Source organism: Copadichromis virginalis, linkage group LG13, assembly GCF_057382275.1.
Source record: "Copadichromis virginalis isolate Kocher_CV1m ecotype Utaka linkage group LG13, C_Virginalis_male_GT1.1, whole genome shotgun sequence".
Taxonomy (NCBI): domain Eukaryota; kingdom Metazoa; phylum Chordata; class Actinopteri; order Cichliformes; family Cichlidae; genus Copadichromis; species Copadichromis virginalis.
In genome coordinates, this window is record NC_140630.1 from 9,927,004 (window position 1) to 9,952,025 (window position 25,022).

The following is a 25,022-nucleotide window of genomic DNA, read 5'->3' on the forward strand; positions in this document are numbered from 1 at the left end:
AAAGCGCCCACCGCTGCACGGAGTGGTACTGTAGACTTTAGTGAAGAGTAAACCAGCAGGGAGCGGCCGCAGTTCATTGTTGCATCGAAGGCGACGGGGAATGAGTCCATTCTTGCATGTCTCTGTGTTAAAGCGAAGAATTGCGGTGCATCTCCTGCAAAAAGCAGAGGAAACCGGTTAGAGGAGGTGAACAGGTTCAGGCCTTGACTGGAGGAGCTGATGTGACGTAGCAGTCCACCGACACACACGCGCGCGCCGGCTGCTGCTGCCTGCCAGGATCTCAGTTTAGGGAAATGACCGCGAGTGACCTCAAGGGAAACACTGTATTTTAGCAGCTGTTCGCAGTTTTGTTTTTACGGACATTATAGTAAAATATACGACACAATTTAGCCACATACTTTAGATTAAAATACGTTATATTTAGACGCTAGCTGGTCGCTAGACTGCCTCATTACGTTGGAAGACGGGCTAGTATTAGCTGGCTAAGCTAAAGTAGCCGGGATAGACACTGCTAGCGGCTGGGGCTCTTACGTTTTGTTTCCCTCACAGATGCTAAGCTACGTTCGGCTAGGGTAGCTGCTGCCATGGATAAAGCCAAGTCAATGATGGATAAGAAAGGAGCTTCGGGACCCTTTCATGTTAACAATGGGCAGAGCCAGAAGGTTTTTCACAGTCATGTCATGGTGGCCACTAACGGCAGCTGTTGCAGCAGCAGCAGCAATGCATTCGGCTCAAGCACCGTACCCAGCGGCAGCGGCACTTTTGAAAACATGCATCATCTGCACCGCGGGGATGATGCAGAGTGCAGCGGGTCCCCGGCCAAGAGGTGCAGACTACGGAGGAGGACCGAGTCGGTGCGAAAACACAGACCCCGTAAGTTGATTTTTTTTTTCGTTCTGACATGATTTTTCTGTATCTGCTGTCATTTGTGCCAAACATGAGCCGGGTAAATGCAATACCAACCGGCCGGTGTTTGCACAATCGTGCAGTGTTGCAATGACAGGAATGGAAACGCTGTCACTCAGCACGAGTTCTGCCTCATTGTTAACGATTAATAATTTTTATAACTGTGTTATCTGCTTCAGATCATACTGGTGTCCGATCAGAATGCGTTTCGAACTGTTCTGTCCAATCTTCAAGCCCTGCCGTCGCCAGGGAGACCCCCTTTTGTTTTTAATGAACCCTCAGGTTGCATTTGGAACGCTGTGATTGGTCGGTTTCCGGTGGTGAAAAAGCTCCTGATAAGTGGGCCTGGTTTACCGCAGCCAATAAGCACTGGACTCTTGTCTACAAGAGTCAGGGCGAATGAGCAGCAGTCCCGCCCCATTATTTACCGAGTATGTTCTGATGATGGGAGTAGGTTCATCCGGGTAAAGTTGGAAGTTTTAACAGAGAATGTGTGAAAGTCTCGTTTTATTCAACGAGCTAAGTATTTTCTGATCTCCGGGACTGAAGACTTTCTGCGGAGATACAGTTTTTAACGTTTTTCAGTTGTTATTATTATTTTGTTCACACCGTGAGACGATATATTACACCATTATGAAACTCATAAATGAGAAGAAGCCTGGTAAGTTTTAGTTTAATTTTATTTGTTGGTACTGAGGATATCTAGGCATTACAATATATGTAGAATTACTCTTAATTACATGGACATAGCAGTCAGTAATGCTGTCGTGCACAGCTGATTCCCAGCCATACTTAAGCATTCAGTGAAAGCCACTGGGTTTGTTATGGCTGAGTGTGGCTGTCATGGTAAATCTCGTTACTGCTCTGTGGAGATGCTTGCGGAGTGACCACATGGACTTTTGAATGCCTTTGTTTATAAGTAAGCATGGTGAGTCTGTTAGAGACTATTTGGGAGAGACAAAGGCTGATGACATAATTCTTGGTTTTCAGTGGATTTTTTGTCACTTTAACCTGTTACAAGCTTGTTCTATATTAATCTCCTCCCTTATGAGATCTCAAATACACTATATGTACACATATTTTTAATAAGTGCTTGGTTTTGTTTGCTTACTAAGAAAACTGTTACATGTTGTTCTAATGCATTGCAATCTTTTTAAAAAGTGATGTGAGTATTGAAATATATTTAATTATGCTCTGATATTTAAAGTTCTTTCATTGTTACTTTGTCACAATATTTTTATAGTACTGCTACACTTTACTCACTGATGGACAGAAATCAACCCATAAAAAAGTTTTTATTATTATAGAATGACATTGCAATCTGTTTGAACGACTTATCAGAGAATAAATATTATCAGTTGTTATTCTGTAGGATGAAAAATCAAGTTCAAAAAGATAAGACAGAATAACTTCTTTTGGTTAGATGTACCCCTGCAGATGTATAGTATGTATTGAGGTTTGTATCTGTGAGTGATATGAGAAAAACTAATCAGAAATTCTGAAAATGACCATGATAAAATGTTACTGTAGAATAATATAACATACTTTTTATATTTCACATCTTGATCTGGTTTTCTGTGATAACTGGTGCATAAGTCATAAGAGAAGTGGTGCCACTGGAAAGAAGAACCTACACCAGAATTAGCCCGGATTACAACATTAAGGACTATTTCATCTGTAAACTTTGAAATGTCCGGTCAGAGCTGCTCTGCTTAATGGTTGAGTTATCCTTGGATGCAGGCCAGCCATTCTGTCAAACGGATAACTTTCTAAGCTTTTCTTCAGTGAGGGCTGAACCTGGAATGTGTTTCCCTCGGGGGTGTGATTTTTGAAGTGGTTTAAGGTTGGGGTTACTTTCGGGTAACACTGCCTGTAGTACCCTTTATTTGCACCAAAAGCAACTTGGCAGCAGTTAGCACATGCAGTTAACAACAAAGCAGAAACTTGTCTTCACAGTTTTATATTAGTTAATGTTTCAATTTGACCTTTTAGTTTTAAACCAGCACATACGATTTTATCCTGTTTGTTCAAAACAGGTATTTGTATAAGTTATATAAGTTGAAGACAATGTTTCAATACAGTACAAATATACAGTAATTACATCCATTACTGAAGTGCACTGTCGCTCTCACCCCAACCAGGTGTGGCAGATAGTTGTCCCTCCCTAAGCCCAGTTCTACTGGAGAATTCTTTCTATTAAAAGTGAGGTTTTCTTTCCCACTGTCACCAAGTGCTTACTCAGAAGGCCATCTGATTGTTGGGGGTTTCCTCTGTATTATTGTAGGGTTTACACTGTAAAGCACCTTGAGGTGACTTTTATTGTGAATTGGCAATTCAATAAAATTGAATTTAATATGTTTTAAGCTTAGTTAAATTAGTGTGAGGATCTCATACCAAAGTTTTCCTGAAACTGTTTTGGCATTTGTGTGTATGTCCCTTAATTAAGGGTGTACTAATTGTCATTTTTATTTTATTTTTGCCACTTTAGTAACAGAAAACATATATATCTTATATATAGAAGTGTCTCAAAAGCATTCTCACAAGTGAAACCCTTGATAGTTTTTGGATATATTCAGGTTGTGACTTTTTCATTTAATGTCAGAAACAAACAGACAGACAGAAAAAGTAACAGTGTCATACCCAGTTTCAATCTCATTTGAGTCAGCCTGTTCAACCTGAGCATAATTTAGTAACATAGTTGCAGTGATAAAGAGATACAGGTTCATCCAGGTGTGCCACAGGTTCAGTCAGTGTTCTACTATTGCCTTATTTAATGGATTGTGACTAAGACATGATGACGAGTTTCAGTAAACGTTTAGGAAATTTGGGAAGGTGTTTCAGAGATAATGTAAATTCAGATGACGGGAAGTGCTTGACCTATGAAACCCAAAAACCAACCAAAACTTCTTTTCCAGACTGAAACTTCTCCTCCACGCTGAAACTATGTGGAGTCCTACAAGTCTTCTGATTTCCATTTCTAAAGAGTAGAAAAGTGCTATTTGCCTATATATGTCCCCATTGTCCCAGCGCACTTGAAGGGGTTTTCACCCAATGAAAACTTGCTCCCATGCAGTCCCCCAAAATCCCAACTGCAAATTGCTGGTTTTTGATGATGTTGTGCAGTGGTTGAAAGCGGATTGGTTGACAAGTGTTCCAGAATAGAGAATGGTGTTTGACAGGAATGGGACAAGTGAGGGGAAAAAAAGAGATATAATATAAAAAACATTAGGTATGAAAATTACACACAGTGGCTGCAGTGGACACACTTGGCCTCACTTCAGCTCTTTTATGCTATTACTTTACTCTTCTCTTTAGCTGGCTGACACCAGCAACAGCTCAAGGAAGAGTAGCCCACAGACCGGTTGTACCACATAATTTGTACACTGCCTCCATCAACAACATACAGGTAGAAAGTGGTCTGCAGCTGGTTTAAAATAGAAATAAGTTGTTTCCAGGGTGTGTGTGTGTGTGTGTGTATTTTATATTTGTGGTATACAAAATAAATTGCTCAAAGAATAGTCTGCAATGAAAAAAGTAATTTCCTGTGATATCACAAATTGATACTTACAGTACAGAATCTGGAACAAGGGAATACTTGAGATTTAAATCCAGGATTTTTCTTTTATTTAAAAAAATTTGGTGGTCAACCATGAGATTTTTAACATACATTTTTGTTGAGAACATAACAAAAAAATACTCAGGCTTTTGTTTATTGAGGTAAGACAGACTCAAGGCCAGCCTGCCCATGAGGAAACATGAAACCAGACGGACCAGACTATGTGGTAACAGCAGATGATGCTTCAAATAATGACAAAGATTTCTCAGTAATAAATTGATTGTGTTGTTGTATTGGATATAAAAATACACATCTAAGTAAAGTTCAAGTGTGAGAAATGATGGATGTAATTAAGTGTTAGCAGTAACAGTGAAGGTGATGGCGGTACTTCTCTAATTGTAACTATAATAATATGTAGGTAATAGGTAATAGTAAAAGTAAAGTGGATGCAAAAAGAGATGAAGATAATGGTGAAACTCTTAATCTTAAGACTTTAGAATATCCAGAACAAAACATCCTTATTATCGTCGTACGGCTGTTTACATCATCCCAGAATATAAAAAAGGCAACCTCTGGTTAGCATTGTAACGTGTTAAAATCTTTTAAATGAAAAAAGATGTAATCTGTGACCTGAAGTAATGCCCTGTCATTACTAACAGTAAATATATTGTCTAGGGTATGCAATAGTGTACCTTTTTAGTCTCTCTCACTCATTTTTGTCATGCAGGGCAAAAGCAATACTTTTGTGTCATTCCCTCTTCTTTTTACACAATTTGCTTCCACACACATACAAACACCAAACCCTTCTTTGAAACCTGAGCTTAAAGGTGAAGCAATGAGAAATGTTATATGTATGTTAGTGTGTGTGTATGTGAAATCTGTGTATGAAATCTGTGTATGTCATGGGGACATGCAGTGCAATATTGGTGTTTGTTAGGCCAAGGACCTTTTACCTACATCTACACAAATCAGTCTTCATGCCCCAACCTTGCTCTTTGGTGGGCAAAGTGTGTTTGTGTTATATGGCTCTGTATGCTCTTTGAAGCCTTGAATAAGTCAGGTGTTCCTGACTACTTGTTTTTTTGATGACACTGAAATTGCTAAAGAGCAACTCGTAGAGAGATTTAAATGCTTTGGATACCTTAAATTAGAGCTGGGCGATATATCGAGTTTTTAAAACATATCGATATATTTTTATACGAGATATAAGATGTGACAATGTCCTTTGTATCGATATAGTCTATGTTACGTTATAATTATAGTTGTGGAGCCGCAAGTTTGCCTCTCTTTCGTCCACTTTTGTCTCTACGCAACGTTACTCCGCCTCACCTTCACTGAAGACAACTCCCCCTCCTCCCCCATCGCTTCACGTGCAGGCAGCGACAAGACGGACACGGCAAATCTCCGTTAACGAGTTACTGCGCATCGCCCCATGCGTGGGGCTGGACGGCGTCAACGTGCTAACGAGCTAAACATGCTAACGAGCTAACAGCGCTAACAGCGCTAACCCTAAAATCCTTTCATTCTCTCAAAAGTTGATAGTGCACCTTATGTATGAATTCTGGTTGTGCTTGATGGCCGCGAACCGATTTTATGTGGTACACGGCGCTCAGCAATCTGTCAAAAATGTTTGAGTACGACTTTGGTAAGCTACGGAGCTGCACCGCTTGATAGATTGTCGGCGCATTACGGCTACCGAGGAGCTTCGCGGAGTGATACGTACTGTGCATCAACGTAATATTACCGTATTGTGTGTGTATAAGGACCATAAATGGCACCTGTAAGAGACGTGGTTATGAAGCGGATTTCAAACTCCAGGCTATCAGTCACACAGTAAAACTTGGGAACAGAGCAGCTGTGAAATCTGTCTGTCTTTGTTATTACGCTCAGCGTCTTTTAGTTTACATTTTGACTGCACAATTGTGAGCTCTTTGTTTAGCACAAAAACAACCTTGTTTTCTTTTATTTATGGAGCATTATTATTTAATGAATGCTCATAATTTAATTTTGAGTAATTTTTCATGTACATCTGTGCTGTATGTTAATAAAAGTGCCTGTGTGACATCTGGGACATAGCTTTGACTAAGAACTCTCTTTTTGTTCTTACTTTATGGCTTAAAAAAAATATCGAGATATATATCTTATATCGCCATCCAGCTAAAAAATATCGAGATATGAATTTTGGGTCATATCGCCCAGCGCTACCTTAAATAACTTTCTACATAATAGTAAAAGAGTGATGGAAACAGCTAACAGTAGTTTTCCTATTTGCCTTGCAGTGAATCAAGTTTCAGTATGTAATGAAATCCATCCACTCAACCATCCATTTTCTTCAACTTATCAAATTCAGGGTTCTGGTGGTGCTGGAGCCTATCTCATCTATCATAGTGTGAGGGGGCAGGGTACAACCTGGACAGACTGCCAGTCTATCACAGGCATGTCCATGAAATTCAACAATAACAAAAAAAGTTCTCAAATGACTAGGCTATATATTCATATTTGCTAATAGAGCAGGGCGATATGACCAAAAATATTTATCACGATATACATTTGAAAAGTTGCGATAACTATATAACTGATGATATAATTGACACTAGACAAAATACTTTACAACTCCACAACTTAAACAAGCAGCTGTTTTTTATGTGCATTAAAGTTATATAAAAATTTAACAGTGCAAATGCAAATTCCTTGCTGAAAGTTTAACCAAAAGGCATTTCCAGTGGAAATTGGCCTGCCTACGGTAGCCGTAATGCTCCGACAATCCATCAAGTGGTGCGGGTTCGTAGCTTAGCAAAGTCGTACTAAAATATTTGACAGATTTTTGAGTGCCGTGTACCACATAAAATCGTTTCGAGGTCAGTAAACACAACCAGAATTCATACATAAGGCACACCGGATTATAAGGGGCTCTGTCGAGTTTCAGAAAAAATCAAAGGATTGCTTTTAAGTGTGCCGTATTTTCCAAAAAACACTGCAATAACGACGGCCCGCTAGCATGCTCTACCAAAAATAGTGCTTTGTTGTGTATCTGACGGACGAAAGCCAAACCAGTGCCACACCACTGAAGTTGCAGCATTTTTACAAACCAATTCTGATTCGTGTGTTTCATTCAACGTTCCGCTTTCGCCCTTCTCATTCTCGGTCACCGCCATGCTTTTTCCGCCATGTGCGTATGAAAACAAAGGCACTGTGCATGCGCGTTTTACCCATATTCTATCGCGGGATTTCATTTTCTTATCGTTGCCCAACATTATACCGGTATTACCGTGAAAGGTATGATATGGCCCAGCCCTATTTGCTAATAACATCTCTCCCAGGAAAGCATCCTCGCAAGTTGGAGATAAAGACACCCTCAGGACAAAACGGTGACATATCAGTCAGGAAATGCATTTTTCATGAAGTGGAAACTTTGTCCCAACACAGCCAATGTTAACATGTTAGAAAAAGTTGGTGGTAGTCTGTCTTGACCTATTGTGCCAAGCTGGCAGAAGGGAGCATTTGTATAAACAGTATTTTTTGCGTTTAGTTAACTTCATATCTCTTTGATATTCTTTATTTTTTATTTATGCTTTATTTAGTTACAAAGTTCCTGAAGACATACCAGGTCTCTTCTTTTAAGAAGTCCAAGTCAAATAGGCAGTGCAAAAGGTTACTGAAAGAACACAAAAGTAACAAAGAGAAATGGTAAAACAAGAGGGGCTTTACAAACCTTAATAAGATAAGATAAGATAAGATAACCTTTATTAGTCCCACACGTGGGAAATTTGTTTTGTCACAGCAGGAAGTGGACAGTGCAAAAGTTATGAAGCAAAAATTAGAATACAATAAGAATAAATACAGTACAGAATAGAATAAAATAATATACTATATACAGTAGAATAAAATAGAATAAAAATATACAATAAGATAAAAATAGAATACGAATACTATATACAACTGAGTAAAAATACAACGATGCCAGAAAAGATTATTGCACTTAGTGTTATTGCACATGTGTGGATGTGTGTGTTTGTTCAGTTAAAGTCTTTGTTGTGGAGTCTGACAGCAGTGGGGAGGAAAGACCTGCGAAATCTCTCCGTCCCACACCGTGGGTGCCGCAGTCTCCCACTGAAGGAGCTGCTCAGTGCTGCATTTACTAACAACTTTAATCTCTGCTATCTATTGTCCCCAAAATTTGGATTTACAGTCTTTTTAGCCTCTGATTTCCACACACAAAATTGATGGTGATTGATGACTACCTGTGCTCTATTAGTTCTGTTTCCCATTGATGTAGTGGCCTTGTTGAATAAAATGTAGCATCCCTCATTGAAATCCAAAGAGGTCCCTTTGTTGCTCTTTCCTCGTTTTCCCCTGTCCACTAAGCCCTAAAAGCCCACTTTTAGACACAACCTCAGAAGAACTGTAAAGCTTAATTTTTTAATTTTTATCCTCTCTAAGATTGAGTACATTTATGATAGACTGAGGTGGTATGGAAACTGTCCGGGTGGTCTGTCAAATTAAAAAGGGATTTATTTATTTTTTGCTTTTTAAAAAAAAAAATCATGGATGCTGTGTTTTTTGGGCCAGGGGTAGAGGGACCTTTCCTACTTGTGATCAGCTTGAAGTTGAAAAGCTAGTACTTCTGACTGAATGAGGCGTCATATAGTACGGATAATTTGCACATTTGTGAAGGCTTCATTAATGCTGAACAATATGTAAATATTTTATGGAACAGTGTCTTCTTCAAGAAAGGGCTTATTTAGAAGAATAATGCCACACTAAATTCTCCATGTAATACAACAGCATGGATCTTTCATAAAAGACTGCGACTGGAAATGTAGACCTGTCACTTATTGAAAGCATTACAAAATAAAAAGTATAACTGAACTGCTGAGCAGCTCATATCCTTTATTAAGAAAAAAAATTGGTCAAATCAGTTCCCAAATAGTTAGTTTTGTTAAATAAATGCAATGCAGTATCAATCAAATGGAAGCCACAACTTCTCATTTTCAACATTTAATATCTTGTCTTAATGACAAAGTCATTTTCAATTATTGCATTTTGGCATTACATTTTGTACATTATCGCCAACAGGCTTCAAAACAGGGTTACAGTTTTCTCTTACAATGTATTTGTGATTTTTGCCTCTTGTTCAAGGCAAACACCAGTGTTGCAGGCGCTGTGCCTGATACTTGGCTGCCCATGTAATGGGCCAAGCAATTTCAGTGCTTCAGGTTCCGGACATATGACATCAGCAGAAGGGGCTGGAGCTTGAAACACCAAGCTTGCAATTAGTGGACACTCTGCTGTACCATCTGAACCATAACTGACATCTTCCTTACTAACATTATTATTGTGGCTTAAATGTAGTTTAAAGAATTTCCACAATGACAACATAAAACCCTAAAAAGGGAAACAAGAAGTTTGTAGTTTTCACACAGATCATTAAAAAGTCACAGCAGTGATGTTAACATAGTTAGAGTCTCCAAGCAGCTCAAAATTGATAAAATTAAAATCCTTAGATTATTTATGTTTATCTCAGGGAGGAATTCATGATTTTTACAGTGTAATGTTAAATAAATATGTTTGTTTGTATAAATTTAAATTCTGAATTTGAATAATGTCATGTACTGCTTGTGAGTTTGTTTTTTGGCTGGGATTATGGAGAAAAACATGACTGTCACTTGAGACAGACCCTGTCATCTACCCTGGCTGGCTGGCTTTTGTTCCTTTTGCTTGCAGTGTTGCCTTTCATTTTGTCAGAGTGGGTTCATTTCTTTGAAGGTGGAAGGCAGAAATGCTAGTAACAATCCATAATACTTGTGCAATTTTACTTTCTCTTTTAAACCATTAATCTTGATCTCAGTGGTGAGAGCTGCTGTCTCTATTATAAGCATGTATTTCCTTTATTAAAAAACCAGAAAAAGGAAAAAAAATTCTCTTTGTTTGGCAGGATAAAATGATAGTAATGAATCTAAGAATCATTAGTGTCACACTCAACAAGAGGGATGTTTGAGTTAAAAATCTAGCAGGTGAGATTTCCACAGCAGGCATTGGAAAATCAATGTCTGCCAGTTCTTATTTACAGACATGAGAGAAGGTCACTGGGTAAGAGGGCACAGTGGCAAAAAAGTGCACTAGACAATGTGGTGGGTGACTGAAAGGCATTAGCCACTGTAGTGGAGTTGGAGCAGGTGTAGCGTTGGGTTATCAACAGATAACCTTAACAGGGCTAAAAGTCATAGAGTTGGTTTTGGTTCCTATTAGTTAGCTCAGTTTTCAATAGACAAAGGTGTAAAAGTATTGCACGAGTTTACATTGTTCTGTGCAAATCATTTTATAGATATTAAAAATAATGTGAAACCTGAGTAACCTTTGGTTATGACAGTTTGCTGACATTAAAAGCAATATTAGTGGTATATCATTTACAAAGCCTATCCTTTATGTGTTCAAAAGAAAGTAGATTTTAGTAGGTGTAAAAGTGGAGACTGTGACGTAGTTTCATCAAAAGTGAGATGTTATACTAAAGAGATTAATACTGAAGTTACTGTTGCGCATTCACTTTTCTGACAAACCGTAAACAGTATCGTATAAGGACACATCCCCCTACAGGATCTGCTTGGCCAAAACCATTCCACGAAGTCTTGGTGCACAGTTTTTGTGCTGATGTTTACTCTGAGAGGGTGGTTTGGAACCCTGTAGTTATTGAGTCAGCAGAGCACTCGTGACTTTTACACACTAAGATCCTCAGCTCACAGCAACCCTGTTCTGTAAGTCTTTATGGTCTGCCATTTTGTGGCTGAGTTGCTGTGGTTCCTAAACCCTAGCACTTTGCAATAATACCACTTACAGTTGATTGTGGAATTTTTACAAGGGAGGACATGCAGCAAACTTAGTTTTTGCAATCTTGGCATCCTGTTACAGTACCACACTCGAATTCAGTGAGCTCTTTAGAACGACACATTCTTTCACATTTTTAAAGGCAGACTACGTTGTTAGGTGCCTAATTTTATACACCTGTGTATAAAACCTGTGGATTTAAAACACCGGAATTCAAAGATTAAGATATTTGGCCCAATACTTTTGTCTGTATAGTATGTCAGTTTGACATAATTTACCATAAACATTAGATCAAGGGTCACATGTGCATATGCTTGTGTTGCTAACACTAATTGCTAACAAATCATAAAGTATGTGTTTACAAGTGATCATCCTCTGAAGTGGAATCCTCAGCTTAGCTGAAAGTGGACTTTGCCTCAGTAAGCCAGACATTCAGTCTGTTCCCTTCACTGGTCAGTTGTGAAATAGTCACTTTGATCATCATGCAAGGGCCACAGTAAAGGCGCAGAGAGGGCAGTGAACAGTCACGTGCTGACCTTTTTAAGTCCAAATGGTGGTAAATTAGTTCAGTGTTTAACTACTACTGTCATGAAGGTAAAGAGTCAAATATATCAATGTTCTAAGTCTGATTTACTTGGATTTGAAACAGTTAATTAATGAATTATTTATGAATGTTGTATTTACTATTTATTCTTTGTGTTATTATTGAGAGTTTTTGAAATTGATCGGAAACTGATGACTGCAGGGACACACTCTTTTTACAGTTAAGTGATTAATCATATGCTGAACTTCTATTCAGAGGTAGCTGCTTCAGTAGAGAAGCTTACTGATCAACATTTACTCTCATTGAAGGTTTAAAATAAAATGTGTTCTTAGCATCTAACAGTATTCAGTGAACCAAATCCAAGTTTATACGCCTGGAGTCTTGAATTGCTTATTCTATATTTACAGGGAAATATATATTGCTCAGAATGGAAATCAAGCTGATGTATAAAGTAAGGACACATCACAAGTGTCAGTGTTTGGGTCCCATAATAAACTGATCAGCCGAGGGGTTATAGAAGCATGCTTCATTTGTTTATCATCTGTGTTTCTGTAGGATTTTGTTTACATGTGAAAGACATTATATATTGTCTCAGTGTGCTGTTTACCAGTTATGTACTAAATGGTTGGCTTCAACACATTCTTTTGTTCAATGCTGCCTTCCACAGCAACACAGTTTAAGTGAGCATGGTTGTCTTGAACACTAGCACATGGTTTCCATTGTACCCAACTACACACTAAATGATACAGCCAGTATTAAATGTCATGTGCGAAACCTTCCTTTTCATATTTGTCTTGCCTCTCTACAGCGCAGCAAAACCTTAAAACTAAACTTGAGGTATGCCGAGTGTTTTTCCTCTCATTTAGCTCTGTGTAACCTCATTTTGTTATCAAACCATTCTTACCAAAATTTCAACCAGAACTTTTCTCTTTGCTGAAGTGCCAATGCAGTTAGCTTCTAAAAATAGAAATACATTTTGTATGTCTTGAGAAAAATCAATAAGAATACAATTTGATGTATTGTTTTTGGAGGCAAATATCCGTTGCTTTGTGGTGAATTAAAAACATCCTGCAGTATCACTTATGTCATCCTGGCCATGTAAATGTTAATTTAATTAAAGTGACTGACAGATGAGATACAAGGGAAAGCTATAAGGAGGAGTGGAAGAGAATGAAGCTGGAAGAAGATGGTGTTCACTAAAATAAAAAGCTGAAAGGACAAAAGGGAAAAATGTGTGGTGAAAGGCAAGAAACTCCAAATGAGAGAATGCTGATGGAGATGGAGGAGGGGAGGAAGTGGGAAAGGTCGAGAAAGGAAGATGGATGGTGTGTATGAGACTGTGATAAAGGCTGAGAGGTGGAGAGGAGAGGAGAAGCTAAGGGAAAGAGAAAATAGGAGGCTGAACAGTGTATGAGATACCGAGCGAACAGGAGATGATGGGGAGTGGTAACTGTTTCTATGGCAATCTTGTTGTGCTGTGGTAGCTTTTTTTCCTAGCCAGTGGTGCTGGAAGATTTTCATTTTTTTGTGCTGAACTCAGTGTTCTACCCGAAAATATCAAGTCCAGATTGTTTCCCCTTGCTCGAGTGTTGTTGTTTTTTTGCAGCATTCGATGTACAGTGTTCCTACTAGAGATGGACCGATCCGATATTACGTATCGGTATCGGTCCGATACTGACCTAAATTACTGGATCGGATATCGGAGAAAAATAAAAAATGTAATCCGATCCATTAAATATCACGAAAGCACCTCACAAAACTTGCAACACCCCGTAACTCACCTCAGAACGTTAGCACGTTGGAGCAGTATGCATCACGTGATAGAGCGGCTGTGGCATGCGGGACCTGTCGGTGGTCTGGATAGCATGTGGAGCTTCGCTAGCAACCCGGCATTTCATCTCCGATAAAGTTATCCCGAGAGAAGTAAAGCAAGTGTGTAAGTCCATCTCTGAATGTTTGTAAAGCATTCCTGCGTTAAGCTTAACAAACGACTGCCTCTTCTTGCTGCTACTTCAATCATGAAACTGCTTAACGATCAGCTGATCGGCTTTTCTGTCGCGAGTCCGTGACTCTAGTTTGCTTTTGGCCCACTTTGCACCAGAAAGAGGAAACCAGCGGCTGAACAACAGCAGCACGTTTAAGCTTGATCAGCTATTGTTAGAATGTATTTAATATTACTTTCTACTCCAGGATCTTTTTCTACGTAGCTGACGCTGGTAACTGTGCAGGGGCGGATCTAGCAAAGTTTAGCCAGGGGGGCCGATAGGGCATGAACAGGGAAAAGGGGGCACAAAGACATACTTTTCTTTCTTATTCTCATTTAAAATGTCTAGCTTTTAATGAATAATTATCTGACACCCAAAGTTTTAATTTGATGTTAAATGAATAGAAGTCAATTACTGTATATAGTAACTATTAAGTCTAATATATATACCCTAGTAAGCTATAGTACTTTTTCCTTTGGGAAGGTACCATCTGTGCAGTCTGCAATTTTGTTGAAGAAAGATGTTGAATCTATTTAATATTTCTTGAAAAAAAATTGATTTCTGTGCATTTTTTTTTCACACTGTATCAAATTAAGGTTGATTACGTCGATTAAGCATCATGAGGTGGAGCGTGAGGGGTGGTTCCCTATTTTTTATTTATTTATTTTTATTGTTGCTGGGAGTTGGAACCCTATTAGTTAGGTTGCTTAATATATATGCTAAGTACTCTTTAAAATACCAGAATAGGGAGGATGGTGTAGGTTTAAGTTTATTAGATTGATCAGTATTGCTGAACTATGAAATATTTTTTTTTGCATACAGGTATAACAGAATAGCTTTAGTGTAGTTGTTGTTTTAAACTTGAGTATGAACTTATACAAAATGCAGCAAGATATTTAAAAAACAGTTTTGTTGATTAAAAAACACTATATCGGATTCATATCGGTATCGGCAGATATCCAAATTTATGATATCGGTATCGGTATCGGACATAAAAAAGTGGTATCGTGCCATCTCTAGTTCCTACTAAAACCATCCTGGAAGCAAGATTACTGTCTTGGCAATTTGTACATCGTAACTGCCTTTGGGCAGTTATTTTGCAACTCCTATCTAAATGAACGGGGAGACATTAGTAATAAACTCCATTGATTGAATTACTGGAATTTGCTTCATTTCCTTTATTCATTCCTTTATTATGATATCCATAGACTTGGATAATAATGAGCAGATGTGCCTGTCACATCACAGTTGAAAGTGTGTTATGATTCATGTATCTGTGCAGCAACACAGTTGGCTCATATGTTTCCTGCTTTAGCTTTTAATTGGCTTTTGGCAAAGGGATTGGGGGATAAATGCCTTGCCGTTATTGAGTTCTTCCATAGATTTCTATTAAGGATTATTACTCTGAGTCTCTGGTGCTTATTTCATGCAACTTTGGTCTAGAGCACATCATGGTTCAGGGGTATGTCCTTATCATTTGCAAAGGAAATAGGCCTGTATTTATTTTTTATTAGCATAACAACCAGAATTCAATATGTTATGCAAAAATGTCTGCATGTCTTGTTTTCCTTTTTAAAGTAACAGTTTACTTGTTTTTCCATTACCTTCTCCAGCCTTCCCCTGGTTTGGTATGGACATTGGTGGAACTTTGGTCAAGTTGGTGTACTTTGAGCCAGTCGATATAACTGCAGAGGAAGAACAGGAGGAAGTGGAAAACCTCAAGTCAATCCGCCGCTACCTCACCTCAAACGTTGCCTATGGTATGACTATTTACACATGCAGATTAGGGCTGCCACGATTTGTCGACTAGTCACGATTACGTCGACTATCAAAATCGTCGACGACTGATTTAATAGTCGACGCGTCGTTTGAAGCTTTGTAAGATCACAAAAGACGCAGGAATAGGTGGCAGGATTTAAGAGTGTAATAACGGACTGAAACAGAAGATGGCAGCATTGCATGTACAAGGATGTCAGCTACCGTTAAACCCCGAAGAAGAAGAAGAAGAAGCAGCTGTGTCCCAGAATTCATAGCGCGGCCCAGCGCAGTTTCCAACAATGTTACTCTTATTATTCTTTCTGGGTCACAAAATAAACGTTTAACATATTTTCAGGCGAGAATGTAGCTGTGTAAACCTCAAATATCTGCTCAGTTTATCAGGACACCACATATTTTCAAAAGCGCTCCAACGTTTTCGGAGACGTCTGTTACCCACTAGCTCGTTAGCGAGCCGGGGGCAAGGCTAACTAGAGCCGTGAGAACACCGGACTCCCCGCAAATCGTTTTCAAACCCACCGCCGTCTTTCGCTACTCAGGTTAAATATATATGAGTCACTTAGATAACTTAAAATGTTATTGTTTGGCTTTTTTTTTAGTATTTAATTTGTTCCTGAGTAAATCAGTTTGTCTGAGATTAAAGTTCTAGTTTTTACACAGCTGAATAAACGTCAAGCAGACAACTGATTATCAGAAGTGTGAGATGCTCCAGAATATACTCCAGTGTCCTGTTATATTTTAGATAGCAAGGAGTTTATTAAACTTCACCAAAACAATCTGCAAATTTCATTAAAATTTAATAAACTATCTTGTCTTTATTTTTAGTTAGCACAGACCTTAAACACTTAAAGCTGTAAGCTAATGATAGTTATATAAGAGCAGATGCTGCTGGTGCAATAAGCTGTAGTTTTACGTCCAATGGATGATGATCTGATTAGTCGACTAATCGCAAAAATAATCGGTGACTAGTCGACTATCAAAATAATCGTTTGTGGCAGCCAGTGTTGGTCAAGTTACTTGAAAAAAGTAATCAGTAACTAATTACTGATTACTCCCCCCAAAAAGTAATCCCGTTACTTTACTGATTACTTATTTTCAAAAGTAATTAATTACTTAGTTACTTAGTTACTTAGTTACTTTTTAAAAACACGATTTACAACCTGAAGAGGTGATAAAGTGATAGATCTTTCAGCCCAATTCTACTTTTTCTACATAATCCATCATACAAAATGTAATCAAATGGAAAAGTCTCTTTTTTTAACTTGTTTTATCAGTTTTAATCTTTTAACTTTATGCATCAAGCAAAACATTTAATTATATGCAACATTCTCTGACTTGAATAAATTAGTTTAACATTTAAACCTATTTTCTACACATTCCAGCACATAAAATAAAATATTTTTTGTGTTTTCACTCACTCTTTCAAACAGATGCAAGTAAAACACAGCAGAAAATAAATAAAGTCAAAGACTCAGCGGTCCTTTTGCTCTATTTTCACCTGTAAAGCAGGAGCAGGGTAGGCGGAGGGTTACCCTGGTGCAGGTGTGCTGCGGTCAGTTGAAGAATCCGCGCAAGTGTCTCTGTGAGTTTCCCATCACGTCGTAGCTACTCGGTGCTTGCTCGGAAGTTTAGGGGTTTTTTTCGCTGTAAAAAGAAGTTTTCTTCCCACGCACGATGGACGCTAATGTTTTTGTCACTTTTTATGGAATCAAACTCAAAGTAAGGTCAGTACTTCCACACTTTAAACGCTGCACGCTCATACTCTCTCCCGCACTCGATATATTATCCATTGTTGATCTGCACACAGCTGCTGTCACCAACGTCGCACTTGCTTACGTCACTGTCATGAGACATTCTCGCAAAAAAATCACGGTTTTAGTAACGCAGTAACGCAGCGTTCCTACGGGAAAGTAACGGTAATCTAATTACTGATTTTGCAATAGTAATCCCTTACTTTACTCGTTACTTGAAAAAAGTAATCAGATTACAGTAACGCGTTACAAGTAACGCGTTACTGCCCATCTCTGGTGGCAGCCCTAATGCAGATGGATATAGGTATCTCTCACTGATATATTTTACAGTTTTACAATTTATGAGATGAATTTTGTTATCAGCTTCAAATTCAGCTTTTGGGTCACTTGAGTGTTCAAACGAAATTAAAAGCATAACACAAATCAGGAGGCAATGCCATATGGTAAAATTATTCTTTCCTTATTCAGGTAAAACAGGTGTCCGTGACGTTCACCTGGAGCTGAGGAATCTGACCATGTGCGGCAGGACAGGAAACCTGCACTTCATTCGCTTCCCAACACAGGCCATGCCCCGCTTTATTCAGATGGGACGGGATAAGAACTTCTCTAGCTTGCACACAACACTCTGTGCCACTGGAGGCGGGGCTTACAAGTTTGAGAATGAGTTCAGAATGGTGAGTGTGCAGTATATACAGAGATAACATCTCAGTATCAGTGGTACTGATTAAACATTGTAACATAATTACAGTGAATAGTTGATTAATCAAATACTTAGTTGATTGAAAATAGATATGTGGTGTAGTGGTTACCACATTCGCCTAACATGTTAAAGTTCCCCAGTGCAAGATTGGGAGGAGACACAAATCCTTCATGTTTGAAAATCTGTGTCAATTCAAATATGCAGATTAATTCACGGTGGTTAACCTTTGCAAATAACGGCAGATTTAGAGTTTTGTGCAGTGACTCTTTATACAGCCCACGACGTAACCAATGCAAGCAACCAGCACTATTGCAAGGATTCATACTTTGCGTAGTGCAATAAGTGTTAATTACATTTTGGTCATGTCCTAGTATTTTACAGTATTTGGGTTTTTTTTTAACCTCCTAGGACCTGGCGTCCACATATGTGGACGTCACGTTTTTGGTTGTCAAGACCAAAATACTAAATTTTGCTCTACAAGGGCCTGATATCCACTTACGAGGACATTATACTGCCACTGTTCTATCAAAATTTAAAACGAATGCCCTCTTATGTGGATCTCATTTTTCTTAGAAACAAAAATCAGGTTAAAAAGAAAAAATCAGGTAATTCTTTGTTTTTACATTCATCAGGTCCCAATCAGCCCAAATAGCAAAGAGAAATTGAAAATGCATGCCATTTTTCTACATCTTTGTCCATTCTGATAGTTTCAGCAGTCTCTCTCCAGGAGTTTGCTGGTAGTTGTGACTACTTTTATTGAGGTTTTGATTATTTCTTATATTGAGGTGACTTTTAGTCTCTCACTGATCCATTCAAAAGTTGCAGTGAAAAAGTAGCTGGAAATACACAGGAGTAACCACCTGTACAGAACAAGCAAAGGGAATTTACATTTCTAGGGAGGTCAATATCAGTTTGTGGCATATAGGGTTTCAGAAGGGGCCTTTTTTTTTTTTTTGTCTTTGGTGCCCATTTTTGATATGTTAATTCAAACTCTAGATAAACAATCAAGAAAATGGTTAATAGATGAATAAATGGGACAAAAAGTGCAAAAAATCTAGGTCATTTGTTTACAGAATCGTGTTTCAATGTAATTTCATCAGAAATTCTTGCCTTCCCTCACAGTACCTTTTTACCTAGGTTCATTGACCATGTCTGCACTTCAGCAGGATCAGTGAAATCTCTGACACTGCACAAACTGTGCTAAATGTCATCAATTCAACCCCAATGTGTTTTAAAATATTTTAATGTCTCACGTCTACACTCATGTTTTTTTTCTTTATCTCTAAAAGTCATAGCCCATAGTTCTTGGGCTCTACTATTTTCTACAAGCAACCAGTTTTCTTCTTAATTTTTACGCCGTTACCATCATGCCAATTTACAGTAATCCACATTGTATACTTTTATAGGAATGTTGATAGTCTAGTCTGCATTTGGATAAGGAACTTTTTAATTTTTAAAGACCATTTTCAGTGAGGTTTTGAAAGTCATTTTAATACTATACAACTGACAAATCAAGGGTTTCAAGGAATGTTTTACTTTAAATAATCAGGAACAATTTAGCAGATAAAGTAGTGCCTTATCAATGTTTTAAACCTCCTACATTTGTGAGCAGATGGCTGACCTGGAGCTGCTTAAGCTGGACGAGCTAGACTGCTTGATTCGTGGTCTGCTGTTTGTCGATCGGGTAGGCTTCAACGGACACCCTGAGTGCTACTACTTCCAGAACCCATCAGACACCCAGAGCTGTGTGAAGAAGCCCTGCACTTTGGACAACCCCTTTCCTATGTTGCTGGTCAACATTGGCTCAGGAGTCTCCATACTGGCTGTGTACTCAGAGAACAACTACAAACGGGTGACTGGTACCAGGTGAGGAGAATGGGAACCTCTTTAATGGTGCACACAGAATATTTATAAGCAGAGTGGAAGAATATAATAATAAGAATATAATTTTTGAAAATTCAAATTAGATAAGTTTTAAGATAATTAAAAAAAACTGATCAAGAGATTAATGATGCAGTGTGGCTACTGTCACAGGCAAGTGATGGTGTGTAGAACAGTCCATGTCAGTAGAAGACAATACCAATAAGTTATTAACAGAAGTATTAATTAAGTACAGAGAAACTATATTGGAGTTCAGCTCCAATAATAATTTAAGAAAAGTAAAAAATTATATATATAGATAAACTATAACTAAACTATAAACTATAGACAAGTGTTTATTTTTATTTTTCACTCAATAATAGAATATACACATTATTCTTCACATTAACAAACTTGTTAAAAAAATGTTTCTATAACCCGGCTGTGAAATAAACTCATTGTTTGAAGCAAAATTTATGGAAGAAAAAGTGCCAGTGATAGAAAATAGGTGCTGTTTCAACCAAGTGATTTCCAACCTAATAAACAACAGAAGGATTACAGCTGTTTGTTGTTGTGGTGAACTCCTCTTAAGCCCTACATCCGTGTTCTTTGAACATGAAGTTCTGCATGAGAAGTATTTTTCAAGAGTATGTGCAAAAGGTGAAGGTGGCACTTTTATGGCTTTAGTAGATCTGGCAGATATGCCAGACTCAGTTGCTTTAGTTGCGACAGTCATATTCATTATCACCTTGTGTACCTTAGTACTTACAAAGTTGTAGAACTAGATATGATCATAGAATGAACTGTAAATATTTGTAAGAAATTGAAGTTACTTCTACCCATTATGAGTTGTACAAAGAGTTTTTCCTTTGATGATATTAGGATTTACTCAGCCTCCTGAGTATTCTGTAATACAGTGAAATCATATTTGACCTTATAAACAAATTTTTTCAACTATGGCCAGTCGCTGTTGTCGCAGTGTACCTCTGGTCATTCTTTACTTCCTTGTTCTGTAAATGGCAAGTGTGTCTTATTGCAGCTACTCACCGTGACATCAGTGTTTATGTGTGCATGTACAGCCTCCATCTGAATCTATTGCACTGTTCCAGGAAGAGAAACATGATCAAACAGAACTCACTTGTTGTGGGTGTGAGTAGTGTGGGCTAGTTGAGGCACAAAGGCTTTATACATTAATGTTGTATAAAGTATTTTATTTCAAAACAGCTGTCTCATGTTGGCTCTGTTTCTCCTCACTTATTCTGGCACCAACTAGGTGTTTATTTTGTAGCATATTTTAATCGAATGTATTTATATAGCCAGTTTAAAAATATTCTCTAGCATATGCAAAGATACAAAGAAAAATAAAATGAATAATATGGAGTTTAAATAAAGACATAAAAGTATAAAAACATAGTAAACTAAATCTTGAATACTAAAATGACAAGTCACCCAAAAGCCATAAAAACCATAGATGTGTTAAGATTTGTATTATGAGCTTTATTTTACAGTTGAAGCATAATGTGTGAGACATTTTGTTGGCCTAGGACTTAACATTTGTTCCAAGGTTGGAGTTGATATGGACATTTTTTGTGTACTGTCAGTGTTAAAGTGTTCACACCGTTTCAATTGCTTCATTAAACTTCAGTAGCATTTTTCTCCCTTCTTTTTCTTTGATCTATAATTTATGTTGTTTACACCCTTCAGTCTGGGAGGTGGTACATTCCTGGGGCTTTGCTGTCTGCTCACTGGCTGCGAGACGTTTGAGGAGGCTTTGGAAATGGCTAGCAAAGGTGACTCTACAAATGTGGACAAACTGGTGAAAGATATCTATGGGGGAGACTACGAGCGATTTGGTCTACAGGGCTCTGCTGTAGCATCCAGGTAACATCTCTTTTTTTTCTTTCTATATTTAAAGCTTCTTGTTTTTGTTTTTTAGCGGTACAATGAAATACAGACTGATCCCAGGAGTGTTTGTATGCATACTATAAAATAGACAATAAATAGAACAGTGTGATGCAATGAACAGAGCTGTGTTTGGTTTGTATTACTGAACTTTGACCAGGATGCACATCTTGTATTTGTCTGGTTGTCCGGTGTCTTCGCTTCTGACATGATAATGAAAACCAGTGAATTCATGTGAAACTGAACATTTTAGTTAAGTGCATTTCATGATTTAGTAGCTTGGAGAACCAGCTTTAGAAGCACTAACTTGAAGTAAGCATTATCTCTGACTATCTGCTTGACATTAAGAGGCCTGTCCCACCAAGTCTGGACTTTGACTGGGCCGTTGCAACAGCTTGATTGTTTTATTTCTCAGGTGTTCTGTTTGCTTGGGATCATTGTCCAGTTGCATGTCCAAATTGGGGCCACGTTTTAAATGTTAGACGGATGTCCTCACATTTGACCTACTTGTTCAGTCTTTTTCTTATTGTAGTGAATTTTAACATGCTAACTGAGGCCTGTAAAATCTGAGATGTAGCTCTTAGGTTTCTAGCATGTCCACTCCTAGGAATATTGTGGCAGTGTGTTAAAACTAACTTGAACACTCCAGAACAGCAAACTGGCAAACCATCTGCTTTTATATAGGTGATCACAGCTGCAGATGATTTATAAAAAATTAATCTGTTGCATTTGATTAGGAGAGTCTGTCTGCTCTTTATTTCTGTGGAAGCAATAAGAGTGTACTGTAGTTTTCACAATGTTATGCTGTTTCACATGACACTGTTTATGTAACACTTGTAATTTTTGTAGATGTCACAGGAGATGTTATAGGAGCTTATTTCAGCTGGCTGCACTGCATCTGTGGTGGACTGCATTGTTTACTGTTAAAATACTATTTGGTTATTGTAACTAGGGCTGTGCGATATGACCAAAATCTCATATCCCAATATAAGACATCTATCGTCCGATAACGATATAAATCACAAAAATTCAAAATTTTCTGAAAATTCTGTGAATCTCGGGCAGCTCGACTTGCGTGAAGTGTTTCAAGCTGGGCGTTGTGTACCTGGAGTCGAATGTTTTAACCGATGCATGATACTATACATTTTTAGACATAAGTTGTAACGGCTGCGGTTTTCTTTGTGAGTATTTATTACACGGCGTGCTGCGGGGAAAAGCCTGTTCTAACGTTTGAGTCAAAGTTTATTTTTTAGCACCTGACGGCTCTTTTTTGCTTCTCATCCGTAAATACTCTGCATACTCTTTCACGTGATTTTGTTTATTTTGAAAAGTCTCAACAGGATCTTGAGCTTTATTGTGAAAGGTTTATGTGGAAAATAAATAAGCAGACATGGAGGGTTTTACCATCGTCGTTGTTAACGACAACGCATAAAAAACAGGCACTTGTCCATCGGTAGCGTGGTTATATTAAATATAGGAGAAAGAGAGAACTTTAAGAAATTAATATAGCCACTACAGTGACAAAACGATGAAAAAATATTGCCGTAAACAGTTTATTTTGCGACACCACAAAACAAACGATAGCAATGTTTTTATATCGTCATCCGATATATATCGTTATATTGAGCAGCCCTAATTTTAACTATAAAAGATTAATAAAATGGGGAAAAAACACGTTGTAGATGCAGATACAACACTAGAGTAAATCTTAATCTGTGTCTCTGATTAAAAGCTGGAAAACCTAAACTGATATTTACTCACTAAAATGCACACCTGATTAATCAATAATCTAATTGTGTAAAGTGGATGAAATTGCCTTGGAACTTGATGAGTGAGCTAAAAGCTCTGATTTATGTGCTCACATAAATTGCTCATTTAGCACAATGAGATAAGAGGATAAATTATCCAAAATTGTGTGGACATTGTTTAATTGCAAAAAAAAGCAAAAACATACCAATAAATGAACAGTTAGTTATAAATATTTTACACAGAGACACACTGTGCTCATGTTAAACTGAATTTACCATGTATACAGTAAACCTGCAGCTCTGGGTCCAAAGTTGATCCATAAAGCATTGTAAAAACACATGTAACACCCAGTGACAGTTGCTTCAAAAGGTTTTTAAATAATTTATGGGTTCACTTTTTTTTTTGTTTCCGTTTTTTGTTTGTTTGGTTTTTTTAATGTGAAGAGTTAATCAGACTTTGAGGAAAATGTCTTTTACATGTTGGGTTTTTTTATGGTCTCTTTTATAGTTTTGGTCACATGATGAGCAAAGAGAAGCGAGACAGCATCAGTAAGGAAGACCTGGCCAGAGCCACTCTGGTCACCATCACTAATAACATAGGATCCATAGCACGCATGTGTGCAGTCAACGAGGTACACACACACACACACACACACATGCTGAATCAGTCAACTATACCCAGCTAATCATAATAGCCATATAAAGGTTATGTAATACAGATACTTGCATGAGTTTATCTACTGTTTCATAAACCTCTAAGATAGTTTCTTTGAGTTCTTAGAAACAGACACCCAGACCAGAATTTAGTCATTGCATCACCCATCGACACTCCTACACCTAAACTACTCTTTACTGGCTACTCAGGATTACCAAAAACATAAAATCAACTAATTGTTCTTTACAAACACATTCAAAAGTTACATCTTATGGCTTGCTATAGCTATTTAACAATAGAAAAGAAAAGTTTTTTGTTGTTGTGTGTGTCCGTGGTGGTGGGTATGGAAGCCCGTTTCTGCCACTAAAAAAAAAAAAGGATCCATAACTCAAAATTTCGAGTTATTTTCTCGAAATTTCGAGTTATTTTCTCGAAATTTCGACATATTAACTCAAAATTTTGAGAAAAGCAACTCGAAATTTCGAGTTAGCGCTGCCAATCAGTAATCTACGTGAATGACGTCATTTCCATGTTACCCGGAAGCTGAAGCCCTCAGCTACAAATGCTACAGCTAAGCTACCGGTATTACATCCAGTCGTGAATGCACAGATTGCTGAGTGTTTTCAGCCTGGCTTCACAAATGATGAAATCCCTGTGTTATTAGCTGAATCACATGGTGTTACTATCAGCAAACATACTTTAATTTGTTGGGATCCGTTTTTGAGTGCGCGGTACTGCGCCATATGCTTCCGGGTAACAAGAAAGCGACCTCATTCACGTATATTTTTGATTGGCAGAGCTAACTCGAAATTTTGAG

The 25,022-nt window shown here is 37.9% G+C and overlaps 1 protein-coding gene across 2 annotated transcripts in view; it reads left to right on the forward strand.

The window, feature by feature from the left end:
* pank1a (pantothenate kinase 1a) overlaps positions 1–25,022 on the forward strand; it is a 32,960-nt gene continuing 7,938 nt past the window's right edge. Inside the window, exons 1-6 of one of the 2 annotated variants that reach the window (XM_085477183.1) lie at positions 1–873; positions 15,427–15,573; positions 17,809–18,014; positions 19,653–19,906; positions 21,605–21,781; positions 24,059–24,182. In XM_085477183.1, the coding sequence (XP_085333309.1) occupies positions 585–873; positions 15,427–15,573; positions 17,809–18,014; positions 19,653–19,906; positions 21,605–21,781; positions 24,059–24,182 (1,197 nt within the window). In that variant the 5' untranslated portion in view covers positions 1–584. Of the gene's footprint in view, positions 874–1,210; positions 1,568–15,426; positions 15,574–17,808; positions 18,015–19,652; positions 19,907–21,604; positions 21,782–24,058; positions 24,183–25,022 lie in introns of those variants that run through there. The other variant, XM_085477184.1, reaches the window with a different exon arrangement.